The 22,869-nt window shown below is 61.6% G+C and overlaps 1 protein-coding gene across 1 annotated transcript in view; it reads left to right on the top strand.

Annotated features, from left to right (window-relative positions):
• The window catches only part of PTPRS (protein tyrosine phosphatase receptor type S), a 95,334-nt gene extending 75,371 nt beyond the window's left edge, over window positions 1-19,963 (top strand). Inside the window, exons 14-35 of the mRNA XM_023644493.2 lie at window positions 1,781-1,898; window positions 3,033-3,641; window positions 4,057-4,154; window positions 5,820-6,073; window positions 6,646-6,739; window positions 6,845-7,060; window positions 7,502-7,659; window positions 8,187-8,198; window positions 8,465-8,577; window positions 9,800-9,847; window positions 11,034-11,131; window positions 11,214-11,337; window positions 11,857-12,032; window positions 12,115-12,234; window positions 12,452-12,606; window positions 14,128-14,413; window positions 14,619-14,797; window positions 15,319-15,445; window positions 15,530-15,655; window positions 17,513-17,667; window positions 17,781-17,916; window positions 18,746-19,963. Of these exons, the coding sequence (XP_023500261.1) occupies window positions 1,781-1,898; window positions 3,033-3,641; window positions 4,057-4,154; window positions 5,820-6,073; window positions 6,646-6,739; window positions 6,845-7,060; window positions 7,502-7,659; window positions 8,187-8,198; window positions 8,465-8,577; window positions 9,800-9,847; window positions 11,034-11,131; window positions 11,214-11,337; window positions 11,857-12,032; window positions 12,115-12,234; window positions 12,452-12,606; window positions 14,128-14,413; window positions 14,619-14,797; window positions 15,319-15,445; window positions 15,530-15,655; window positions 17,513-17,667; window positions 17,781-17,916; window positions 18,746-18,814 (3,471 nt within the window). The 3' untranslated portion in view covers window positions 18,815-19,963. The remainder of the gene's footprint in view (window positions 1-1,780; window positions 1,899-3,032; window positions 3,642-4,056; window positions 4,155-5,819; window positions 6,074-6,645; window positions 6,740-6,844; window positions 7,061-7,501; window positions 7,660-8,186; window positions 8,199-8,464; window positions 8,578-9,799; window positions 9,848-11,033; window positions 11,132-11,213; window positions 11,338-11,856; window positions 12,033-12,114; window positions 12,235-12,451; window positions 12,607-14,127; window positions 14,414-14,618; window positions 14,798-15,318; window positions 15,446-15,529; window positions 15,656-17,512; window positions 17,668-17,780; window positions 17,917-18,745) is intronic.
• The last annotated feature ends 2,906 nt before the right edge of the window (window positions 19,964-22,869 follow it).

Below are 22,869 nucleotides of genomic sequence, written 5' to 3'. Positions count from 1 at the left end.
TTGCCTCTTGGAGCCGGCAGCCTCGTTTACACGCCAGGCCAATGGGCATGGGAGCCCCAGGGGCACCTGCTGTGGTCCCCAGAGAAAGGACCTGGACCCCGAGGTCATCCCTGAGCTCTCTTACCCGGTGACACCTCGGTGACACGGGGCTCATTGTTGGTGTCCCCGGCCGTCCTCCTCTCCGCACCTCTGGGCCGGGTGTCCACGCAGCCTCCCCCGTGGGATGCACACCGGGCAGATCGGCACCGGGTCACATTCCAGTGTCCCCTTTGTTCCGGCCCTGGAGTGACGAGTGGGGTCACAGGGCCCAGGGTGGGAGAGGCACTTGCAGGGCCACCATTTCCAGCCTGCCCCCCACCCCCCGGGCTTTTTCAGGAGGCCCCAAGCCAGAGTCAGGACGGCTGTGTGACTTGGGGCAAGTTGCTGCCTGTCTCTGGGCTCTTTCTGCCTCTGTCGTGGGAGCTGCAGGCTCTTCCAGAGCTGCGAGTCTGATGTTCAATTTAGGGGGAAGTTCCCACCGCAGTCCCCCACCCACCAAGACCCCGGAGGGCCCAGGGCAGGAGACCCTCCTCATGCATCCTTGCTGCCCCCTCCTCGTGCTCCTGACGGGGGGCCACCCCGTGGTGCCCAGGCATGCCGGCCCGTGCTCGTGGGTGTGCATGCGTGGGGACATGGGCACACGTGTGACCGTGGGGGTGTGCACGGGCATGCGTGCACGTCAGGCTGCTCTGTCGCTCACTGAACAAGCGGCGGCTTATTGAGCGCCTGCTGTAGACCAGATCGTGCGTGAGGGACGGTCACGGGAACCAGACACAAACACGCGTCCGGTTCCAGCCCTGGCGGGGACCCGGTGTAGCCAGCGGTGTCAGCTCTCCCGGCGGGCGGGTGGCAGAGTCCCGATTCCTGGCATTTGCCCATTTCCGTGGTGCCCATCCTCCCACCATGTCCATTTCAAGCCACCCAGGGAACGGGTGGTCACTGGTCATTGTGCCCTGGGGTCTTTCTACCCCGCGGATGCGGGAGACAGAATGACCTCGGGAGCGTAGATCGGGCTGAACGTGGGAAATAATTAGGAAGAGGTGGACTTTGAGTATTTACCACCTTCGTGGTTCATATTATTTATTGGGTCATAAGTTTATGTCATTTAATTTTTGGTAACGGCTTGAGTTGAGTCACTGGCTCATAAAACTCCTTGAAATTTAACGATTGGCTTAGGAGAGCCGGTGTAGGGGGGATCACCATCACACCGTGGGGGTAGTGGAGGCAGAGGGAACCGCATGTGCAAAGGCCCTGGGGCAGGACTATGCCTGGCGTGTTAGAGGAACAGCAAGGAGGGCGTGTGGCAGGAGCAGAGGGAGGAGGGGGAGAGAGGGAGGAGGGAGGGCAGGGAGGGGACGGGGCAGGTCGTGCAGGGCCTGGGGGACCGCGGGGAGGACTCGGCTTCTCCCCAAGGGAGGGGGAGCCTGGAGGGCTGCGGGTGGAGGAGGCAGCCCGACTCAGGGACTCCTGGGCGCCCTCTGGCAGGGTCTGTGGGGAGCACAGAGACAGGGTCTAGGGTGGAGGGGGCTGCGCTGGTCCAGGCGGGATGGCGGGGTGCCGGGCTGCGTGTGCCCATCTCCGCATGGACGTGCCGCGTGTCGGGTCTGTGCATGCGCTCGGGTGCACGTCTCCGCCGCGGACGGGGCCCCTCACGCGCCCGGCTTGTCCCCAGCGCGGGGAGGAGGGTGGGCAGGGCCGGTCCCCGCCCCCGGTGCCGCACTGACCCCAGCCCCGCCCACAGGAGATGGTCATCACAAACCTGCAGCCTGAGACCGCCTACTCCATCACGGTAGCCGCGTACACCATGAAGGGCGACGGCGCTCGCAGCAAACCCAAGGTGGTGGTGACCAAAGGAGCAGGTGCGAGACCCCCCCCCACGGCCCCTTTGCCCCCAGAGCGTCCCCCCAGAGTTCTTAAGCCCATGTGGGGAGATGGCAGGCTGTGCGGGGGGAGCAGTGAGAGCAAAGGGGTGGGGGCTTCTCAGGAGGGGATTCAGGCTCAGTGTGATCCAGCCACCTCATTTTTGTCACCGCCTCCTCACCCACTTAGCTCCAGCCAGAGGGAAACCGTGCACAGCCAACTGGACCCCCTTGTCCTTTGTCCCCTCCCGGCTCTCCCCGGGCTGTCCCTCCGCCTGGATACCCGTCTTTGCTTGGCCTGCACCTCCTCTGGGAAGCCTTCCCCACCCCGACCCCACAGTCCCCAGCACCCTGTGCTGCCTCCATCACAGCTCTGACCACCCCAAGGGGGCTGTCTTTTTGGGGCATTGTGCCCATCTCCCCCACTGCCCCAGGAGGCCTCCTCTCCTGGCAGCCCTGCCTCAGTTTCCCTTGGGGACCATCACCACTGTACCTCAGTCTGCAAAGCCTGACGTTCCAGGCCACTGGACACAGCCCCTCTACATGCTGTTCCCTTCATCTGCCCAGTTTCTCTCCTCCAGTGTCCAGAGCCCGTGACACCTCCTCCAGGAAGCGTCCCCTGACACGTCCCTCCTCTCCTTAGAGCTGTGCTTGCCAAGCGGAACCCACTGTGTAGGCCATGACCGCTCACAACGTGGTCCATTCAAGGTCCTGATGAGTCCTGCAGCGGAGAAGCCTGGTCTCATTCGTAGAGCTCCTCCACCGCAGGACTTATCAGGACCTTGGCACACTGATTCCTACTCAGACCAGGAGAACCATGGGGCAGGGTTTTGCACACTCCCACGTCCCAGGGGTGTTTGTCCTGTGCCAGTGGGAGGCCAGGGGCAGATAAATGAGGAGCTGAATAGATGAGGGGCATCTGTGGGAGTTTTTCTTTGTTGGCTTCTCCGAGTTCTCTGCCTCCAGGACAGCCCCGCCTCAGGGCCTTTGCACTGGCTGTTCCCTCTGCCCGGAACTGTGTTTCCCAGATCTCCCCTTTGAATGAGGCTCCCCGAGACCTCCCCCCACCGACCCCGTGAAGAGCTACCACCCACCCCACACTCTGGGACTGACACCAGCCCCGTGTCCCCGCAGTGCTGGGCCGCCCCACCCTGTCGGTGCAGCAGACCCCCGAGGGCAGCCTGCTGGCACGCTGGGAGCCCCCGGCCAGCACCGCCGACGACCAGGTCCTGGGCTACCGCCTACAGTTTGGCCGCGAGGACTCGTCACCCCTGGCCACCCTGGAGTTCCCGCCCACCGAGGACCACTATGCCGCCCCGGGAGTGCACAAGGGGGCCACGTACGTGTTCCGGCTGGCGGCCCGTGGCCGCGGCGGCCTGGGCGAGGAGGCGGCTGAGGTCCTGAGCATCCCAGAGGACGCGCCCCGTGGCCACCCGCAGATCCTTGAGGCGGCCGGCAACGCCTCAGCCGGCACCGTCCTGCTCCGCTGGCTGCCGCCCGTGCCCGCCGAGCGCAACGGGGCCATCGTCAAGTACACGGTGGCCGTGCGCGAGGCCGGCGCCCCGGGCCCCGCCCGAGAGACCGAGCTGCCCGCGGCGGCCGAGCCGGGCGCCGAGAACGCGCTCACCCTGCGGGGCCTCAAGCCGGACACAACCTATGACCTGCAAGTGCGGGCCCACACGCGCCGGGGCCCCGGCCCCTACAGCCCCCCCGTCCGCTACCGGACGTTCCTGCGGGACCAAGGTAGGCGCGCGGGGACCCCCGCAACAGAGCCGGACCGGGCCTCGCGCCCACCCCCACCCCAGCCCCCTCCCCGTCCCCCACCCAGGTAAGTGGTCGGCTTCCTCATGGACGCTCGAGGCGAGTCCGGACCCCGAGGCGCCGGCGTTGGCAAAGGTGGGACGTGCCCGGGTGGCACCGCCGGCCCCACCCTCCTCCTCCTCCTCCAGCGACTTCTCTCTGCAGCTGCGCCGTCTCCCCGTCAGGGACTTGGGGCAGGGCCGGGCCAGGGCCAGGCAGGAAGGCCGTGGGCACGGGCACAGCGGACGACAGGGAGCGCCTGGGCCGCCCCCCGCCCCCCACCCGCCCTGACTCGCCCGCCCCTGGTGCTCACGGGCCCCTCTCTCTGCTCTCTCCCGCTCGGCCGCTGCCCGCACAGTCTCGCCCAAGAACTTCAAGGTGAAGATGATCATGAAGACGTCGGTGCTGCTCAGCTGGGAGTTCCCCGACAACTACAACTCGCCCACGCCCTACAAGGTGCGGCCCCTCGGGGGCGGGCGGGCCAGGTCAGGAGTCGGGGCTCGGGGTAGGGTTGGGGTTCAGCGGGACTCGGGCCTGAGTGGGGTCAGGCTTCAGCTGGGATCAAGGCTCAGTCTGGGGTTGGGGCTCAGTCAGGACTGAGACTTAGAACTGGGATCAGCTTGGGGTCAGGGCTTTAGCTGGGATTGAGGCTCAGTCTGGGGTCAAGACAGCCTGGGATCAGAGCTCAGTCAGGATTAGGGCTCAACTGGGACTGAGGATATGTCTGGGATCGAGGCTCAGCCTGAAGTCAAGACTTAACCTGGGATGAGGGCTCAGTCAGGATCAGGGCTCAGTCAAGACTGGGACTCAACTGGGATTGAGGATCTGTGTGGGATCAAGGCTCAATTAGGATTGGGATTCAGAGTTGGAGCTCAGCTTGGGGTTAGGGCTCAGCTGAGATTGAGGCTCAGTCTGGGGTTGAGACTTAACCTGGGATCGGGGCTCAGTCAGAATTGGGGCTCAGTAAGGATTGGTACTCAGCTAAGATTGAGAATCTGTCTTGGACCAAGGCTCAGTCTGGGATTAGGGCTCAGTCAGGATTGTGGCTCAGTCAGAATTGATTGCTGAAATTGAGGCTCAGTCTGGGGGTCAAGACTTAACCTGGGATCAGGGCTCAGTCAAGATTGGGGCTCAGTAAAGATTGGTGCTCAGCTAGGATTGAGGATCTGTTTGGGACCAAGGCTCAGTCAGGATCCAGGCTCAGTCTGGAGTAAGGGCTCAGCTGGGATTAAGGATCTGTCTGGGGTCAAGATTTAGCCTGGGCTCAAGACTCAGTCAGGATTGGGATTCATTCAGAGTTTGGGCTCAGCCTGGGACCCAACTAAGATTGAGGCTCAGTCTGAGTTCATGGCTCAGTCTGGGATTAGAGCTCAGTCACAGTTGGAACTCAGCTGGGACTGAGGCTCTGTATGGGATCAGGGCTCAGTCTGGGGTCAAGACTTAGCCTGGGATCGAGGCTCAGTCTAGGGTTGGGGCTCATTCAGAATTGAGACTCAGTCATAATTGGGGCTCAACCTGGGTTCAGGGCTCAGCTAGGATTAAGGATCTGTCTGAGGTTGAGACTTAACCTAGGGTTGGGGCTCAGTCAGAGTTAGGGCTGAGCCTGGGGTCAGAGCTTGGCTAGAATGAAGACTCATTTAGGGGTCAGGGCTCAGTTTGGGATTAGGGCTCAGTCAGGATTGGGACTCAGCTGGGACTGAGGCTCTGTCTGAGATCAGGGCTCAGTCTGGGGCCAAGACTTAGCCTGGGATCATGGCTCAGTTTGTCATCGAGGCTCAGTCAGAATTGGGACTCAGAACTGGGGCTCAGCCTGGGGTCAAGGTTCAGCTGGGATTAGGGCTCAGTCACAGTTGGAACTCAGCTGGGACTGAGGATCTATATGGTATCAGGGCTCAGTCTGGGGCCAAGACTTAGCCTGGGATCATGGCTCAGTTTGCCATCGAGGCTCAGTCAGAATTGGGACTCAGTCAGAACTGGGGCTCAGCCTGGGGTCGAGGCTCAGCTGGGATTAGGGCTCAGTCTGGGGTCACAGTCGAGCAGGGTCGGGGCCGAGTCTGGGGTCGCGGCTCGGTCAGGGTGGGGGGTCAGCCCGGCACCCGCTGAGCCGGCCCCGGCCCGCAGATCCAGTACAACGGGCTCACCCTGGACGTGGACGGCCGCACGACCAAGAAGCTCATCACGCAGCTCAAGCCCAACACCTTCTACAACTTCGTGCTCACGAACCGCGGCAGCAGCCTGGGCGGCCTCCAGCAGACCGTCACCGCCTGGACCGCCTTCAGCCTGCTCAACACCAAGCCCAGCGTGGCCCCCAAGCCCGACTCCGACGGCTTCATCATGGTGTATCTGCCCGACGGCCAGAGCCCCGTGCCCGTCCAGTACGCTTGACCCCCCACCATCCCGCCCGGGACTCCCCCCACCCCCTTAGCCAGCTGTGTGACCAGGGCCGGCCGCTTGACCTCTCTGGGCCTCTTGTTTCCTGAGCGATCCTCCCAGCCCCATCTCAAGTGGTTGCCCTGAAGGTGCAGGGCCTCGTCACTAACCATGGCCCCGTGTCTGCTCCCCTGGCATTCCCTGATACCCCTGTGTGCCTGATGGGGTGACAAACTGGAAACACTCAGCCGCGTGGGAGTGGCAGTGACAGGCACCAGGGCTGGGGGGTCCCCAGGGAGGGCAGGAGGACTCCACCTGGGAGGCAGAGAAGAATTAAGGGCTATGAGAATGTGTGGGCATGGAAACTAGGGCTTTGAAGGATGTATAGGAGTTCGAGAATGCAGGCTCTCTAGGCAGAAGGCACAGCTTGATTGAAAGCCTGGGGGCTCAAATCGGGAACTCTGGTCCTATATGGCTGGGGGTGGAGGGGACCAGACCCTCGTATGAGCAGAGGGGAAGATTCAGAAAGGGGGCTCCCCGCTCACCCCTAGCCCCCCGACCCTTCATCTCCCGACAGGAACTACTTCATCGTGATGGTGCCACTGCGCAAGTCTCGCGGTGGCCAGTTCCTGACCCCGCTGGGCAGCCCTGAGGACATGGACCTGGAGGAGGTGAGGGCGCGGGGCCCGACCTGCGAGGCCCAGATGCATCCTGGCTCTCATGAGCTCCGTTGCTCCCAGGCAGGCTCTGAGCACCCCGCACCTCTGTTCCCACAGCTCATCCAGGACATCTCGCGGCTGCAGAGGCGCAGCCTGAGGCATTCGCGCCAGCTCGAGGCGCCCCGGCCCTACATTGCTGCCCGCTTCTCGGTGCTGCCGTCCACCTTCCACCCTGGCGACCAGAAGCAGTACGGTGGCTTTGACAACAGGGGCCTGGAGCCTGGCCACCGATATGTTCTCTTCGTGCTCGCCGTGCTGCAGAAGAGTGAGCCCGTAAGTCCCCAGTGGTGTCAGCCGGTGTCCAGCCATGCCCACCGAGTGAGCCTCAGCTTCCGCGGCTCTGACCTCAGGGCCCCCTCAGCTGCCCATGGTCATGACTAGACAGCGGGAGGGACTTGAGATTTTGGAAAGGCTTTCTGGAGGAAGGGACTTTGGAACTGGGGCTTTGACGGATGCGTAGGAGTTTGACAAAGAAAAGGCATCTCCAAGACTTGCACCTGCAAAGGTCCAGAGGTGCAAGAGGAACAGAAAGGACTTCAGAGTGGCCGAAGAAGAGGGTGTGTGGGGAGAACGAAGATGGATCAGGGTTTTGGGAGCCATCAGAGAATTTGGAGCAGGGGCGGGTCACAGGTTGTGTTTGAGGAAGACACACCCGGCCGCCATGACGAGGCCGGACACTGATGAGGGTCCCCCCACCCTATCCCGTCCCTGCAGACGTTTGCGGCCAGCCCCTTCTCAGACCCCTTCCAGCTGGATAACCCGGACCCCCAGCCCATCGTGGACGGCGAGGAGGGGCTCATCTGGGTGATCGGGCCTGTGCTGGCCGTGGTCTTCATCATCTGCATCGTCATTGCCATCTTGCTCTACAAGAAGTGAGCCCCCCACCGGCCCCCCGTTGACAGGAGGGAGGGCTTCCTGGCAAGGAGGTCGGGGGGAGTCTAGAAAGATCCATCTCGGGGGGTCATCTCGGAAGTCCTCGGTGGTCCAGATTGGAAAACTGAGGCTCAGAGAGGTTAAGCCACTCGATCCAAGTCACACAGCCTGTGGGGGTGTGGTTCGTGGCAGGGCTGGGGTTCCAGCCAGGCCAGTGATTTGCCTTCTGATCAAGCGCCACCCTCCACTCGGCAAGATTGGGGTGGAGGCTGCCTCTGTCCCGTGAGATGAGGATAATAATTGTGGTGGCCACGCGGGACCCATCCCAGGCTAGAATGGGACGGCCGAGACACGGCTCCTGGTGGCGGTGGCGGGGGGACCCAAGCAAGGAAGCATTAGCCTCCGTTTTTTCGGAGGAGAGTTTCCAAGGCTCAGAGAGGTTAGGCAGGCCGCCCGCCGACGCAGAGCATGCCCTCATTTGTGTCCTTTTTCCTCCTCTTTCGCCTGGTTCTGCTTTCCGGAGCAGCAAGCCCGACAGGTAAGAGCCGGCCCCACCCCCAGGAGCCACGAGGCAGGAGGCTGTGGAGGGGGGACCGGGTGGCCCCACGCCCACGGCAGGAGGGGGGCTCCTGCTGCCCCCAATGGGCCGTGCTTGGTCCTGGGAGCCCCCATCAGGCGTGTGCATAGCCCGTTTCCCACCGGCTGCATGCACGTTTGTGGCGCCTGAACTGCATCCACGCGGGTGGACACGTGTCTCTGGGCACCCACGGGTCCTCAGCGCCACTTCTGCTCGCCCCCGCTCAGTAAACGCAAGGACTCCGAGCCGCGCACCAAATGCCTCCTGAACAACGCTGACCTCGCCCCGCACCACCCCAAGGACCCCGTGGAAATGAGGCGTATCAACTTCCAGACGCCGGGTAGGTGTCCATCCCAGGTGCCAGGGACGACTCTGTCAACGCCGGCCTGAGCCTGGGGTGGTGACATCCGCGGTTCCCAGGTTCCCACGCACGTCTGGGCTTGGAACCATCTCGGGTGGCGGTTCTGCTGAAAAATTGCAGCTCTGGAGAAATTGCATTTAACTGATGGCTCCTGGCTCTTCTGGGAGCTAAAAAAACACACACACAAAAAAAACCCCTCATTTCTGGCAGGAAGGGCCGTGCTTCTGTTCACACTTCTAGTCTGAGGATCACTCAGGGGTGGCTGTTGGGGTTTTCGCACACTTTCTGGGGCGCGCCCCCAAGCAAGGCACACAAACGGCCCTCCCCACGCCCCGCGTCTCTCCCCTCCGTGGCTGCAAATGATCACGCTCCGCCCTGGCTTCATCATTCCCTGTAGATGAATGGGGTTCAGCTTTAGTCGCCTGCTGCACCTCGGGCTCCCGTCCTTGGTCATCATCCACACACTCGCCCGTCTCCTCCTTCTTTATGGGCCCATGCCGGCTGCTTCTAACCAAATAAGGGATTTTTTAATTTAACTGATGGCTGCTGTTCTCCCCTTACGAGGTCACAGAGCAGTTACATCTGTTCCTCTGCCCGCACCCTGGTCTCTGCTTCCTGTCTCTGAACTGGTCATGTTAACTCCAGCCAAATGGAGATAGGAGATGTTTGCATTTAACTGATGGCTGCCGTCCTCCACAGGGGGTCGTGAAAGTCCTCCTGCGGCACCCGGAATGTGCTCCCTTCTCTTTTCTCTTTGTAGACGGGCTTCTGTCCGTTCTGTTTCCATCCCAGTGAGGATTTTAAACTGTGCATTTAAAATGAGCATTTAACTGATGGCTGCTGTCCTCCTTAAAGCTCACGGCATGGGCCCATACGCCCTTCCCCCATCCCCAAATTTCCCCCTCGCCATCCTGCATCTCCTCCAGAATCCCTTCTGCTGACCCCAACAGGGGACCCAAGGCCGGGTTGGTCTGGGGGGGACATGTGGAGAGAAGAGCCCAAAGCTTTGGGGTCTCCCCAAGGTCACGGCTAAAAACCAGGACTGGGACACATGGCAGTGACCATAGGTTCTCAGCCCAGCGTCCCTCGTCATCGAAGCCGCTCTGCCCCCCCTTGCGTCCATCGGCTGGCCGCCCGCAGCACGGGGTCGGGGGGCGGGTCCCGCGTGTTTTCATCTATTTATTGTTTGCTGTCTCTGCAGATTCGGGCCTCAGAAGCCCCCTCAGGGAGCCGGGGTTTCACTTTGAAAGTTAGTTTCTGTGTCTCTGTTCTCGGCTTCCTTTCGCCCTCGTTCGTTCTCATCCTCGGTCTCTCCATCCCGCCTCCTATCTTGCCCGCCCGTCCCGCGCTGGCTTCCCCCCGGGGGGAGGGTGGGGGGCGGGGGTCCCGGCCGGCGGGCCCTGTGTGGGGCGCTGGTGGCGGCCGCGGGTGTGTCCGCGGGAGGTTGGGGCAGGGATGTAGGCCAGGCACTTCCGTCCGTAGGACAGGAGCTGCCGCGTGCCGGGCGGGGGGACCCTCCAGGCAGACGGACACGGCGTCAGACCCCTCAGATGGGGGCTCGGGAACAGCCGGCCCAGCAGGGGCCACGCAGAGGGGCTCAGAGCGGCAGCTGTTTACCAGCCGGCCTGGCATCTTTTAACGGTTTAACTTTCCCTTACCTAATGGTTAACGGCTCAAGCCGGGAGCTGGCGGTTTAAGTTAGCTCGGGGTCGATGGAGCTGCAGAGAGGTTGCGAGTCCGGGCGCAGCCGCCAGGCCCCCCGGACAGGAGAGGGGCCTGGCAGACCCAGGTTTCGGGGAGACAGAGCCAGGCCCCCCCTCCTCCCTCCAGCACCGCCCCCCGGGGCTCCAGGATAGGGAGGTCACCCGTCCCCATCCCAGATGAGAAAAGGAGCCCTTGGGCTCACGGCCCCAAGCAGGTGCACAGAGAGATGGGGACCCCCCTCCCCACAGTGCACACACACGCTGTGTCCCCCGTCCCCCATCCCTCAACTCTCCCTGGCAGGGGACTTTTCGGTCCCTCTGTTCGGAAAGAGACAGCGAGGGTGTCCACCTCGCTCCCCACCCCGGGGACGATGTTTCTGAAGACCCAGCGGGGTGCATCTCCTCCTTCCTTTCTGTGTCACCTGCCGGCTTCTTGCCACCAGGCACCAGGAGCTGGATGTCCTCCGGGGCGGCCCCTGCATCCCCAGCCGGGTTGGGGGAACCGGGACGGGTGGACACTGGGAGCCGAGGGTGTCGGGCTCGCCCGGCCGGGAGCTGCAGCCTCCAGCACCCCACCTTCCGCCACGCGGGCCTGGGGTCCCCGCCCCCGCCACCCCGTCTAACGCAGCTCGTCCATCGCAGACTCACACTGTAGAACAGCTCCCCGCCCCCGGCCCTGGGGCCGCCCCCCGAGTGACCGTCCCGCGCCGGCGGGGTCTGCTCTCCCCGCAGGCATGCTCAGCCACCCGCCCATCCCCATCGCGGACATGGCCGAGCACACGGAGCGGCTGAAGGCCAACGACAGCCTCAAGCTCTCCCAGGAGTACGAGGTGAGCCGGCCCCGCCTCCCGCCCTCCCCGGCCTGGTGGGCGCCGTGCGCCCTGACGCCTCCCGCCGCCCTTGTCCCCGCAGTCCATCGACCCCGGCCAGCAGTTCACGTGGGAGCATTCCAACCTGGAAGTGAACAAGCCCAAGAACCGCTACGCCAACGTCATCGCCTACGACCACTCCCGCGTCATCCTCCAGCCCATCGAAGGTAGTGCACGGGGCCACCTCCTCCTCCCCTACAGGGTGCACAGACTCCACGCCCCCTCTCGGGCGCGAGTCGGGGCCAGCATGGACAAGCGAGGGGACAGATGGGGAAACTGAGGCCTGATTCTGGCTCCGCTGCAGCCAGAGGCCACTGGGAATTTTCAGATATGTATTTAACTGATGGCTGCTGTCCGTAACATCCTTCTCCCTGTTCCTCTACATCTGGTTCTCTTGCCCAGAGCATGTTTGGTAACACCTGGGGACATTTTTGTGGTCCCGATTTGGGGGAGGGGCTGCTAGTGGTATCTATAAGATGGAAGCCAGGGCTGCTACTCAGTACCCTACAATACTGGTGTGACAGCCACCACCACAGAGAACGATCTGGCCCCAAATAGCAGTAGGAGGAGAACTACGAAGATTTCCTTGGGGACAGATTGGGCCAATCCAGGAGGGCTTCCTGGAGGTGGTGGGCCAGGCAGGCAGAGCACCCCCACTGATGTCTGGCTTCCTGCCCCGGCCGCAGGCATCGTGGGCAGCGACTACATCAACGCCAACTACGTGGACGGCTACCGGCGGCAGAACGCGTATATCGCCACGCAGGGCCCGCTCCCGGAGACCTTTGGCGACTTCTGGCGGATGGTGTGGGAGCAGCGCTCGGCCACCATTGTCATGATGACCCGGCTGGAGGAGAAGTCACGGGTGAGGCCTGGATCCTGCACCCCACCCCGAGACCCCGGCCTGCCCCGGCCCATGCTCACCTCCGTTCTCCCGCTCGCTGCAGATCAAATGTGACCAGTACTGGCCCCACAGGGGCACGGAGACCTACGGCTTCATCCAGGTCACGCTGCTGGACACCATCGAGCTGGCCACGTTCTGCGTCCGGACGTTCTCCCTGCACAAGGTCGGGCTCTGGCCCGGATGGGGGATGATGGGGCTGGACCAGGTGGAGCAGTGGGTGGGTTTAGGACAGACCCCCAGGTGGACCGCCCTGTGTCCAGGAGGCAGCTGGGCCCCCGAGGCAGGCGCTCAGGGGCGTGGCGGTCCAGAGGCGTGAATTCGGGCATCCTCTGACCGCGGGTGGCAGCCACAGTGACAGGCGGTGTCCCCGTGGCCTCTAGAATGGCTCCAGCGAGAAACGCGAGGTCCGCCAGTTCCAGTTCACGGCGTGGCCGGACCACGGGGTGCCCGAGTATCCGACCCCGTTCCTGGCTTTCCTGCGGAGAGTCAAGACCTGCAACCCGCCTGATGCCGGCCCGGTCGTGGTCCACTGCAGGTGCGCCCGTCAGGCCCGCCCCGGCCTGGCCCCACCCCCAGCACCCAGCCCCGCCCCCTATGCGCAGCCTGGCCCCGCCCCCAGCCCTGCCCCTGGCCCTGCTCCCAGCCCAGGCCTGGCCATGGCTCTGCCCCCATGCTCAGCCAGCCCTGCCCACTGCAGCCGGCCCCGCCCCGCCCACTGCACCTCGCCCCACCCCTGGCTCCAGCCCCGCCCACTGCACCCGGCCCCGCCCCCAGCTCCAGCCCCGCCCACTGCACCTCGCCCCACCCCTGGCTCCAGCCCCGCCCACTGCAGGTGGCCCCGCCCCCAGCTCCAGCCCCGCCCACTGCACCCGGCCCCGCCCCTGGCTCCAGCCCCGTCCACTGCACCCGGCCCCGCCCCCAGCTCCAGCCTCGCCCACTGCAGGTGGCCCCACCCCTGGCTCCAGCCCCGTCCACTGCACCCGGCCCCGCCCCCAGCTCCAGCCCTGCCCACTGCACCTCGCCCCACCCCTGGCTCCAGCCCCGCCCACTGCACCCGGCCCCGCCCCCAGCTCCAGCCCCGCCCACTGCACCTCGCCCCACCCCCGCCCACTGCAGGTGGCCCCACCCCTGGCTCCAGCCCCGCCCACTGCACCCGGCCCCGCCCACTGCACCTCGCCCCACCCCTGGCTCCAGCCCCGCCCACTGCACCCAGCCCTGCCCTGGTCTGGCCCCACCCCCGGCTCCAGCCCCCACCCCTGCACCGGGCCTCAGGCCTGGTCCGTCCCCAGCCCCGCCCTTGCCATGCCATGCCTGAAGCCCTGCCCCTGCCCCAGCCCTCCCCGCAGCCTGCCCTGCTCCCCTGCCAGGCCCCACCCATACCCCAGCCTGGCCCCGTGCCCAGCCCCGTCCCTGGCCCCAGCCCTGGCCCTGCTCCCCAGCCCACGCCTGGCCATGGCCCCGCCCCCAGCACCCAGCCCTGCCCCTGGCCCTGCTCCCTGGCCCTCCTTCCCCGCCCAGGCCCGGCCGTGGCCCCGCCCCCGATGCCCAGCAAGCCCAGCCCACTGCACCCTGTCCTGCCCTGGTCTGGCTCTGCCCCTGCCCGAGCCCCGCCCACTGCCCCGGGCCCCAGGCCTGGCCGTCCCGCGCCCACCCTCACCCTTGCCATGCTGTGCCCCGAGCCCTGCCCCTACCCCACCCCTCCCCACAGCCTGCCCTACCTGGGCCCCCTGTTGTGGTCCACTGCAGGTGCGCCTGCCCTGCTCCCCTGTCAGGCTCCGCCCGTACCCCGGCCTGGCCCCACCCCCCATGCCCAGCCCCACACTATGCCCTGCCCCTTCCTGTGCCATGCCCATGCCCCACCCATGCCCCGCCCCTGGCCACGCCCCATACCCCAACTACACCCTGCCTACCCTGTGTCCGGCCCCCACACCCCACCCCTCACCCCACCCACACACCTCACCCCCTCCCCCATGCCATGCATTGCCCTGCGCCTCGCCCCTACCCCACAGCCCGTCCCTCCCCCGGGGGCCCCTGATTGCCACCTCTGTCCTCGCAGCGCCGGCGTGGGCCGCACCGGCTGCTTCATCGTCATCGACGCCATGCTGGAGCGCATCAAACCAGAGAAGACGGTGGACGTGTACGGCCACGTGACGCTCATGCGGTCCCAGCGCAACTACATGGTGCAGACCGAGGACCAGTACAGCTTCATCCACGAGGCCCTGCTGGAGGCGGTGGGCTGCGGCAACACGGAGGTGCCCGCCCGCAGCCTCTACGCCTACATCCAGAAGCTGGCCCAGGTGGAGCCGGGCGAGCACGTCACCGGCATGGAGCTCGAGTTCAAGGTGCGAGAGGGCGACAACGAGCTGGAGGCCAGAGTGGCCCCCTGGCGATGGGGGCCAGAGGGTGGTGGTGGGGTTGGCATTTCTCCACCCTCCATTCCACCGTTGGTGCTCGGGCTGAAAACACCCAGCCCTGCCCATCCCCAGAGAGAGCAGGCCTGCTATGGGGGCTGCGCTGACCATGGCCCCCACCTCCTCGTCCACACAGCGGCTGGCCAACTCGAAAGCCCACACGTCCCGCTTCATCAGTGCCAATCTGCCTTGTAACAAGTTCAAGAACCGCCTGGTTAACATCATGCCCTACGAGAGCACGCGGGTCTGCCTGCAGCCCATTCGGGGCGTGGAGGGCTCCGACTACATCAACGCCAGCTTCATCGATGGCTACAGGTGCTTCCCCTCTGCCCGGCGATGCTGGGGCCCCGGCCCTCCCCGTGAGGGGCCTCTGGTCTAGTGCGGGAGACAGCTGGACAGACACCGCCAGCCCCGGGCATCACAGTGAGGCGGAGGGAATCTTTAGACGTGTATTTAACTGATGGCTTCTGTCCGTAACGTGGTTCCATGTGTTGTTGTGCATTAGTGGTGCTCCATTTGGGCAGTTCTGCCACTTATGAAATTTGGCAACGTTGGGACATTTTTCATGGTCGTGATGTGAGTGGGGGGGTGGCCACTACGGGTATCTATTGGTTAGAGGTCAGGGATGCTGCTCAACATTCAGAACTTGGGCTGTGCAAGCAGCTGACGGTATTCTAAGGGCCCTCGAGGAAGGTGGAGGAGGAAGGCAGGAGGGGTCAGCAGGCGGCTAACGGGGAGTCCTGGTTTGGTTCTGAGCCACCGGGCAGCGTCTGTTCCCAGGCCTCAGTGTCCCCGCCGGCCCTGGACTCACGTGGCGCCCCCCCCACCCCCCGCAGGCAGCAGAAGGCCTACATTGCGACGCAGGGGCCGCTGGCGGAGACCACGGAGGACTTCTGGCGCATGCTGTGGGAAAACAACTCCACCATCGTCGTCATGCTCACCAAGCTGCGCGAGATGGGCCGGGTGAGCCGGGGGCCGCGGAGGGTGGGCGGGGGTCCCGCGGGGCCCAGGCGGGGCTGACCACCGCCGCCTCCGTGTCCTCGACAGGAAAAGTGTCACCAGTACTGGCCAGCTGAGCGCTCCGCCCGCTATCAGTACTTTGTGGTGGATCCGATGGCGGAGTATAACATGCCGCAGTACATCCTGCGGGAGTTCAAGGTCACAGACGCCCGGGTGAGTGTGGGGACACGTTCCTGGGAGGGACTGGAACCCAGGCTGGACTCTACGGGCTGCTGGAGAGAGCTTCCCTAGTTGGGGGGAGATGCAAAGGCCCAGGGGCAGGAATAAGCATCGTGGGTTGGGAGGAAGAAGAATGCGTTGACCAGTTGGGTGACCACTCCTGCCACCAAATGGGTGGAAGAGAGGACCGTGTCCCTGTGCTGACCCCATCGTGTCCCCATTGGAGCATGTGAAGCATCGCTCACTGGAGACATGACCCAAGGCTGTCATGTAAAAGGAAGTGAGAGGGGCGTCCTCCTGGAAGCAACGACTCGTGGAGGATAAAGTTGGAGGGCTGAAAACAGGGTGGGGGAGTTTGGACAGATTGCTGGTGCCACGTGGTGGAGACCGGACCTGTAGAAGGGAAGAGGGTGGCGCAGGGTGGGAGTCAAGTGGCGGGGAATTGGCACCATTGGGTGGGGAGAGATGAGAATGGAGAGTGGACGGTGTTGGCGGGTGAAGACCCAAGGGAGGATGGCGGTGGTGGGTGGTGGGAGGAGAGCACGTGTCAGATGGCAACTGGTGAAGACTGACAGTGGCCGGTGGCCCTATTGGGCGACAGAATATCACAGTTAGTGGTGGAAGAGGTGTTGGAGAATTTGGGGGTAGGATGATGGGGGGTGGGGAATGTCGGTCAAGGTGTCGCCCGTGGGTGGCGAAGCCGGTCGAACAAACAGCATCATTGGGTGGTGCGAGATGGTGCGGTCGGATTGGTGGAATGTGGGATTGGGGAGTCAGTGGAAAATAGGAAGATGGTTGGCCAGCGAGGGATGGAGACAGTCAACGGAGAATGGCTTTGACTGGCAAGAACCATGAACGTTCAGTGATCAACGGTAGTAGTGCTATTGACGGTCAAGGTAAAGGAAGACGGGATTCGAGAAGCGAAGCGTTAGGCGGTGGAGGATGGAGACAGTCAAGGTAGGCTGGTGTCACTAAATGGCCCCGTTTTGATGCAGAGAATGTGATTGGGAAGTTGGGATGAGGGGTAAAGGAGGATAGAGGATGTCGTGGAAGATGCCGCCCTCCGATGGTGAAGAGCGTTGAGTGACTAGTGATGGGTTGTGGAAAGTGGCGCCATTGGGTGGTGATGGATGGAAGGTGGCAGAGAGCGAAGATGTTGGATGGCACCGCTGGGGAGTGGGAAGATAGGATTGGAGAGAAGGATGGTTGAGTGGAGGGGGATGGAGAAAGTCAGTGGAAGGGGCCATCACTGGGTGATCAAGGATAATGAATTATCAGTGCAGGATGGTAAAGTGAGGAGGTAATGGCGTTAGGTGGCACTTTTAGGGGAAAGAGGATGATGAGTAGTCAGTGGTGACGGATGGAAGATGGCGCTGTTGGATGGTAAAGGATGGAGGGTGATGGTATTCTGCTGGGTTGATGCAGAGTGGGGGATGACAGAGGATCATGGACACGGAGAATGGGACCGAGGAGGGCAGTTGGGTGCTCTGTGGGTTGACAAAGCATGGAGGATGGCAGAGAATGGTGGTGTTGGATGTCACAGTGGGTCTGGTGGATGGGATTGGAGATGTGGAAAGAGGAGCCATGGCGGGTGGGAGGTGGACAGTGGCCGTGTAAGATGGTGCAGTTGGATGGTGAAGGCAGAAGGCGGCGGCGGCGGAGGACGTTGGCATCCTTGGGTGGTGAAGGTGACACAGGAGCGTCTCAGTGCAAGATGGCGCCATTCGCTGGGGAAGGACAATGAGTCGTCGGGCTGGACGGCGGATGGGACGGGAGGTTGGAGGATGGGGTCGGAGGCTGGCGGGAGCAGAGGGCCTCCGTGACCTCGCTGAGGGTCCCTCTCCGCTCCAGGACGGCCAGTCCCGGACGGTCCGGCAGTTCCAGTTCACGGACTGGCCGGAACAGGGCGTGCCAAAGTCGGGGGAGGGCTTCATCGACTTCATCGGCCAAGTGCACAAAACCAAGGAGCAGTTCGGCCAGGACGGCCCCATCTCCGTCCACTGCAGGTGAGCTGCCCCGCCCCGAGTCCCAGTTCGGGCTCTTTTCATCCCGAGGGGACCAGGCCGTCAAATCGGGGCTGCGGAGTGCCCGCCCCTGACCTGCCCCGCTCCCCGCACAGTGCCGGCGTGGGCAGGACCGGCGTCTTCATCACGCTCAGCATCGTGCTGGAGCGGATGCGCTACGAAGGCGTGGTGGACATCTTCCAGACCGTGAAGATGCTGCGGACCCAGAGGCCAGCCATGGTGCAGACGGAGGTGAGGACGCGGCAGGGGACGTGCAGCCCGAGCCTCGGTCTCCCCCTCTGTGAGGGGGGCACAGCCACCCTCAAGTCTCTGGGTTGTTGTGGGTGCAAGGTCCCGGAACCAGTCAACCCTTTGGACGCAGGAGTAGACGTTGGGGCCGGCCTGATGGCGCAGTGGTTAGTGCACACGTTCCACTTTGGCGGCCCGGGGCTCGCCGGTTTGGAGCCCGGGTGCGGACATGGCACTGCTTGGCACGCCATGCTGTGGTAGGCGTCGTCCCACATGTAAAGTAGAGGAAGATGGGCATGAATGTTAGCTCAGGGCCAGTCTTCCTCCGCCAAAAAAAAAAAAAAAAAGGATTGGCAGCAGATTTTAGCTCAGGGCTAATCTTCCTCAAAAGAAAAAAAACAGTAGGTGCAAGTCCAGAGCCGAGAAGCATCCCTCGGAGTAGACAGAGAGGGGTCCGTCGGGGTCCCAAAGTCTCAGCAAGCTCACGGCTCAGCTGGGACCCTGGCACGGGCCGCACATCCTGAAGTCCCAGCAGTCCCCAGATGGGGAAGGCGAGGCCCAGAGCGGGGAGGGACCTCCCTGCGCCCGCGTTCCTGTTGGGCATTTTAACAACGTCCTCCAAACTCTCCTGTCTCTGGGGAGACACGGGGGCCCCCAGGGAGAGATGGCAGGTGGAGGGGACGGCTGAGCAGCCATGTCTTAAAAGATGAGGAGAGAACATTCCGGAAGGGCAAGGGGGTGTCAGTGTGCCCCTGAGGGCCATGGGGAGCCATGGGGGGCTTCAGGGCAGCGGAGGCGCTGACCGAGCCCGGGTTCCCGTCCCCTCCCGCAGGACGAGTACCAGTTCTGCTACCAGGCGGCCCTGGAGTATCTCGGAAGCTTCGATCACTATGCAACCTAAAGCCATGGTCGCCCCCGGCCCGACTCCACCGGCCCCGGATGCGTCTGCCCGCGCCGGGTGGGCCCCCAGAGGCCCGGACCCCCGGCGGCCAGGGCGGGAGGCGGCGGCGGCGGTGGCCTCATTTCTGCAGGGTCTCTGGGAACGACGCGGCCCCTCCGGCCCCACCGCGTGCGGCCCCCAGTGACCTCCCAGGACGCCAGCGGCCGCCTTCAGATACTTGCCACATTCCTCTTTTCCTTCCGATTCCAAAACGAGAGATTCCGGGGTGGGGGGGTGGCGGGATGGTGACAAACAGGGGTCCTCCCCAGAACCAGAGGCGGGTGGGGGTCCGTGACCCGGGCCCCTCCGCCTCCTCCGGGGAGCCCTCCCGCCCTGCAGCCCCCGGGGGGGGCACCGGGCTGGGGGGCGGGGGGTCAGCGCGCAGAAGTCAACTTTCTTTTCAAACTCGGTGTAACCGTATCCAGTGACTTTTCTTTTCTTTTTTTAAATAGTGTATTTTTTTCGATTTTTTTTTTAAAAGAAGAAACAAACAGGAAAAAAAAAAAACAAACCAGAGACTTGCCAGTCCATGAATTTAAACAGAAAACCTTGGCTTATTCCTGTCCTGTTCACAGACAGGTTATTTTTTCACCGTAGGCGGACGTGGTGGCCGTAGCCGCAGGTGCGCAGGGCGGCGGCCGCCCCATCTTCTTTTTCCGTGGGCCTCGCTCGAGAAGAAGACGTCCTTTTGCTCCCGGTTTCTTTTCTTCCTTCTTTATCTTTTTTTTTTTTAATTACATTCTGAGACATATCAAGGACAGTGGGGAGGGTGGGGCAGCGGGGGGACTGGGGCCCACCAGCGTTGGGTTTGAACCCCGCGGGACGGGCGCTGCCACGGTGGAGATGGCCGCGACCCCCCGCCCGCGAGGAAGAGGACCGAACCAACCAGCTGCCCCGGATCAGGGACCCCCATCCCCCCTGGGACTGTGGAGCAGTTTGGGGGCAGAAACAGAAGGATGGGTTCCCCCCCACCACCCCCAAGCGAGTTTTTCTGTTTGTACGAGAACGGGTCTGCCGTTGCTTTCAACGCTGCTTATCCAGACGGAAGCAGCTGGGTCCCACCTGTGTATGTAGATATATCGAATTTGTATTAAAGGAACATCGTCCGAATCCGGCCGGTGGTGGTGTCTTTGTCGTGCCCCCCGCCGTCCGTCCTGTGTCATCGGGGGCGGGCGGGGGCCCCGAGAGCCAGTGTGTTCCCGTTTCTGTTGTGTAAACGGTCCGAGGAGGAGTGGGGCTCAGAGAGGTGGTGCTGCTTGTCCGAGAGCACACAGCGTCTACAGGGCCATGCTGAGATGTGAACCCAGAAGCCCAGCCCTGGACCTGCAGTGGCCACTTCGCATTCTCATTGAGAATAGTGATCACTGAGTGTCACATGGGATGGGTCTCTGAGATGAGAGTCATCGGCCCAACTTACAGATGAGGAAACTGAGGCTCAGAGAGGGGCAGGCACCAACTCAGTCCCTGATGAGTTTGACGTGGAGCTGGGATTTGTGTCCGGGTCAGTCTCATCCACAGCCCCCAGATGCTGGGCTGGCTTCTGCAGAAGGGCCGGTGATCGAACTGAGTCCACTGGGTTGGGAGCACCATTTCTTCCCAATGCTCTGGGCCACCCAAGGAGTGGCCCCTACTCTGAGCCGGAGTCAGACCCCACGGGATGGAGGGTGAGCAGTTCTGTGTCTACACCCTTGCCCCAGTCCCTTCCCTGTTTGGCATGGCAGGCCCCCATAAGAGCAAGAAATGGGATGAAAGATGGCCCCATGGTCACAGAGAAGCTCCAGGGATGAGAAGGGGTGGGTCTTAGTGAAGGTGGGGGCCCAGCCTAGGAAAAAGTGGGCCACTCCTTTCAGAAACCATGAGACCCAGTAATCAAAAATAAATATAGGGGCCGGCCCAGTGGCGCAGTGGTTAAGTGTGCATGTTCCGCTTCGGCGGCCCGGGGTTCACCGGTTCAGATCCCGGGTGTGGACGTGGCACCACTTATCAAGCCATGCTGTGGTAGGCATCCCACATAGAAAGTAGAGGAAGATGGGCACGGATGTGGGCTCAGGGCCAGTCTTCCTCAGCAAAAAATAATAATAAATATGTATATAGAAGATATAATGCCATTAATAAGCTTAGTCAAATAGATTTCTCAAACCCCATATCTGCCACCCCCAAATTCCAAACACACGTGGAACAGTTATAAAAATCAGCAAGGGAGATCTTCACAAAGACCGAGAAACAAATATCAGATAAGATAACCTGATCTTGACCCCAGGGAGTAGATTCTGTAATTATGTTAGCCTCCTCTGAAAAGGCCTACGGGGGAAATTTTAAAATACATTTCTAAATAAGTCATGGCTTAAAGAAGGAATCAGTATAGAAATAAAGTTTTCAAATAACACGCCAAAGAGTACATTATGTAACGGAACCTGTGGGATGCAGCCAAAGGAGTGCCCAGAGGAAAATGCATAGCCTTGAACATGTTGATAAGAAACAAGAAATTCTGAAACTAAGTGAACTTAAAAAAACAAATGAAGCAAGCTTTCAATTCAAATAACTAAAAAAGAATAGAATAAATCCAAAGAAAAAAAGAAAGATTAAAGTGGGAATTAACTCCAATAGTAGATAAATATTAGGCAAGGACAATCAATCAAGAAAAGAGAGAGACTATGAATAACCAGGAAAGTGGGGGAAACACATTAACTACAGATCAAGGTGTTTTTTGAAAATTTTGAGTATCAGGGAAGCCAAGGAGGAACTGGACTCGAGTGAGAGGGACAGTGTGGGGGCGATAGCAGGGCTGGCACGGGAAAAATCCCTCACGCTCCCCTGTGGGATGGTGAAAAGGGCAGACAGTGAAGAAAGAGAAAGATGAAGCAGCACCATATTTAAATAGCTTCTGAGTTCTGAATTCAAGAAGTAGAGGGAAGGGATCCTCATCTTAGTAACAGATTTTGGGACAAAAGGGACAAAAAGTCAGACTCTAACCCAAGCCTCGTCCTACATGAATCATCCATGACTTTACCAACAGGCTATGCTGCCCAGAGAACTCCTACTTAATCCTCAAAGCCCAGTGCTAAAAGCCCCTCTAAGGCAGCATCCTGTACTTCCCTTCTCTGGTCTCCCAAGCCCATTGAGGCTGAAGCATCAGAATAGGGTCTACTTTGCCCTCCTTGTTGGAAGCTGGACAAAGAGGATCTTCAGGGAAAGTTAATATGTGTGACCCTTAGCTCTGTAGTTCAGCTCTGTGGCTATGCTTGGGAGTAGGTGGGGATTTACCAGAAGACTTCCTGGAAGAGAAAGGCCCTAAAGGCTTGTCTCAACCCACAGACGTGACCACCAAGACTCCAAGCATCTCTAGTTGCCTTGGGTCCAGGATACTGTAACATCCATCCCCATTTATTGAGCACTTACTGTATGCTTGCCTCACACAATCTCATTTAATCCTTCTGACAAGGTACCAATGGACAGAGGGGAAAACTGAGGCTCAGAGAGGCCGGGTCTCTTACTTAAGATCACACAGATGGCAAGTGGTGGAACCTGGACATGGGCCCAGGTCGGCCTGTTTCCCACGGACATAGTGATGGAGTCCAAGGCATCTGTGAGCTCCACCTGCTCACAGCGTCAGCTGCACACGGCAGTTCCAGGCTGGGGAACCTAGCCTAGAGCCCTGCCTCCCCTCCCCAAGGACCTGCCAGGTGCCAGAGAGTTCTAGTCCCCTGGGGCGTGGGAACACCCTAAATACACACTTTGTCCCCAAGAACATCACTTTAAAATGTTTAAAGCAAAAACACCCACGAGGAGAAATGGACAGAACCCCAGGGGTGCTGGGAGACTGAGCCCAACTCAGGAACAGAAAGACCAAGCCAACAAAATAATAAGGATCTTGAGGACGTGAATAATGCAATGACAAACTTGATCAAATAGATACGCGCAGGACTTGGTGCCCAACAAACGAAAAATGAGAGCCATCGTGAAAACAGACCATGAATTAGACCACAAAGGGAAGCTCGACATCCCGACTTCACTCA

The sequence above is a fragment of the Equus caballus genome, chromosome 7 (genome assembly GCF_041296265.1).
Source record: "Equus caballus isolate H_3958 breed thoroughbred chromosome 7, TB-T2T, whole genome shotgun sequence".
Taxonomy (NCBI): Eukaryota; Metazoa; Chordata; class Mammalia; order Perissodactyla; family Equidae; genus Equus; species Equus caballus.
The sequence above is the reverse complement of the archived record's forward strand: the minus strand, read 5'-3'. Positions and strand labels throughout refer to the sequence as shown.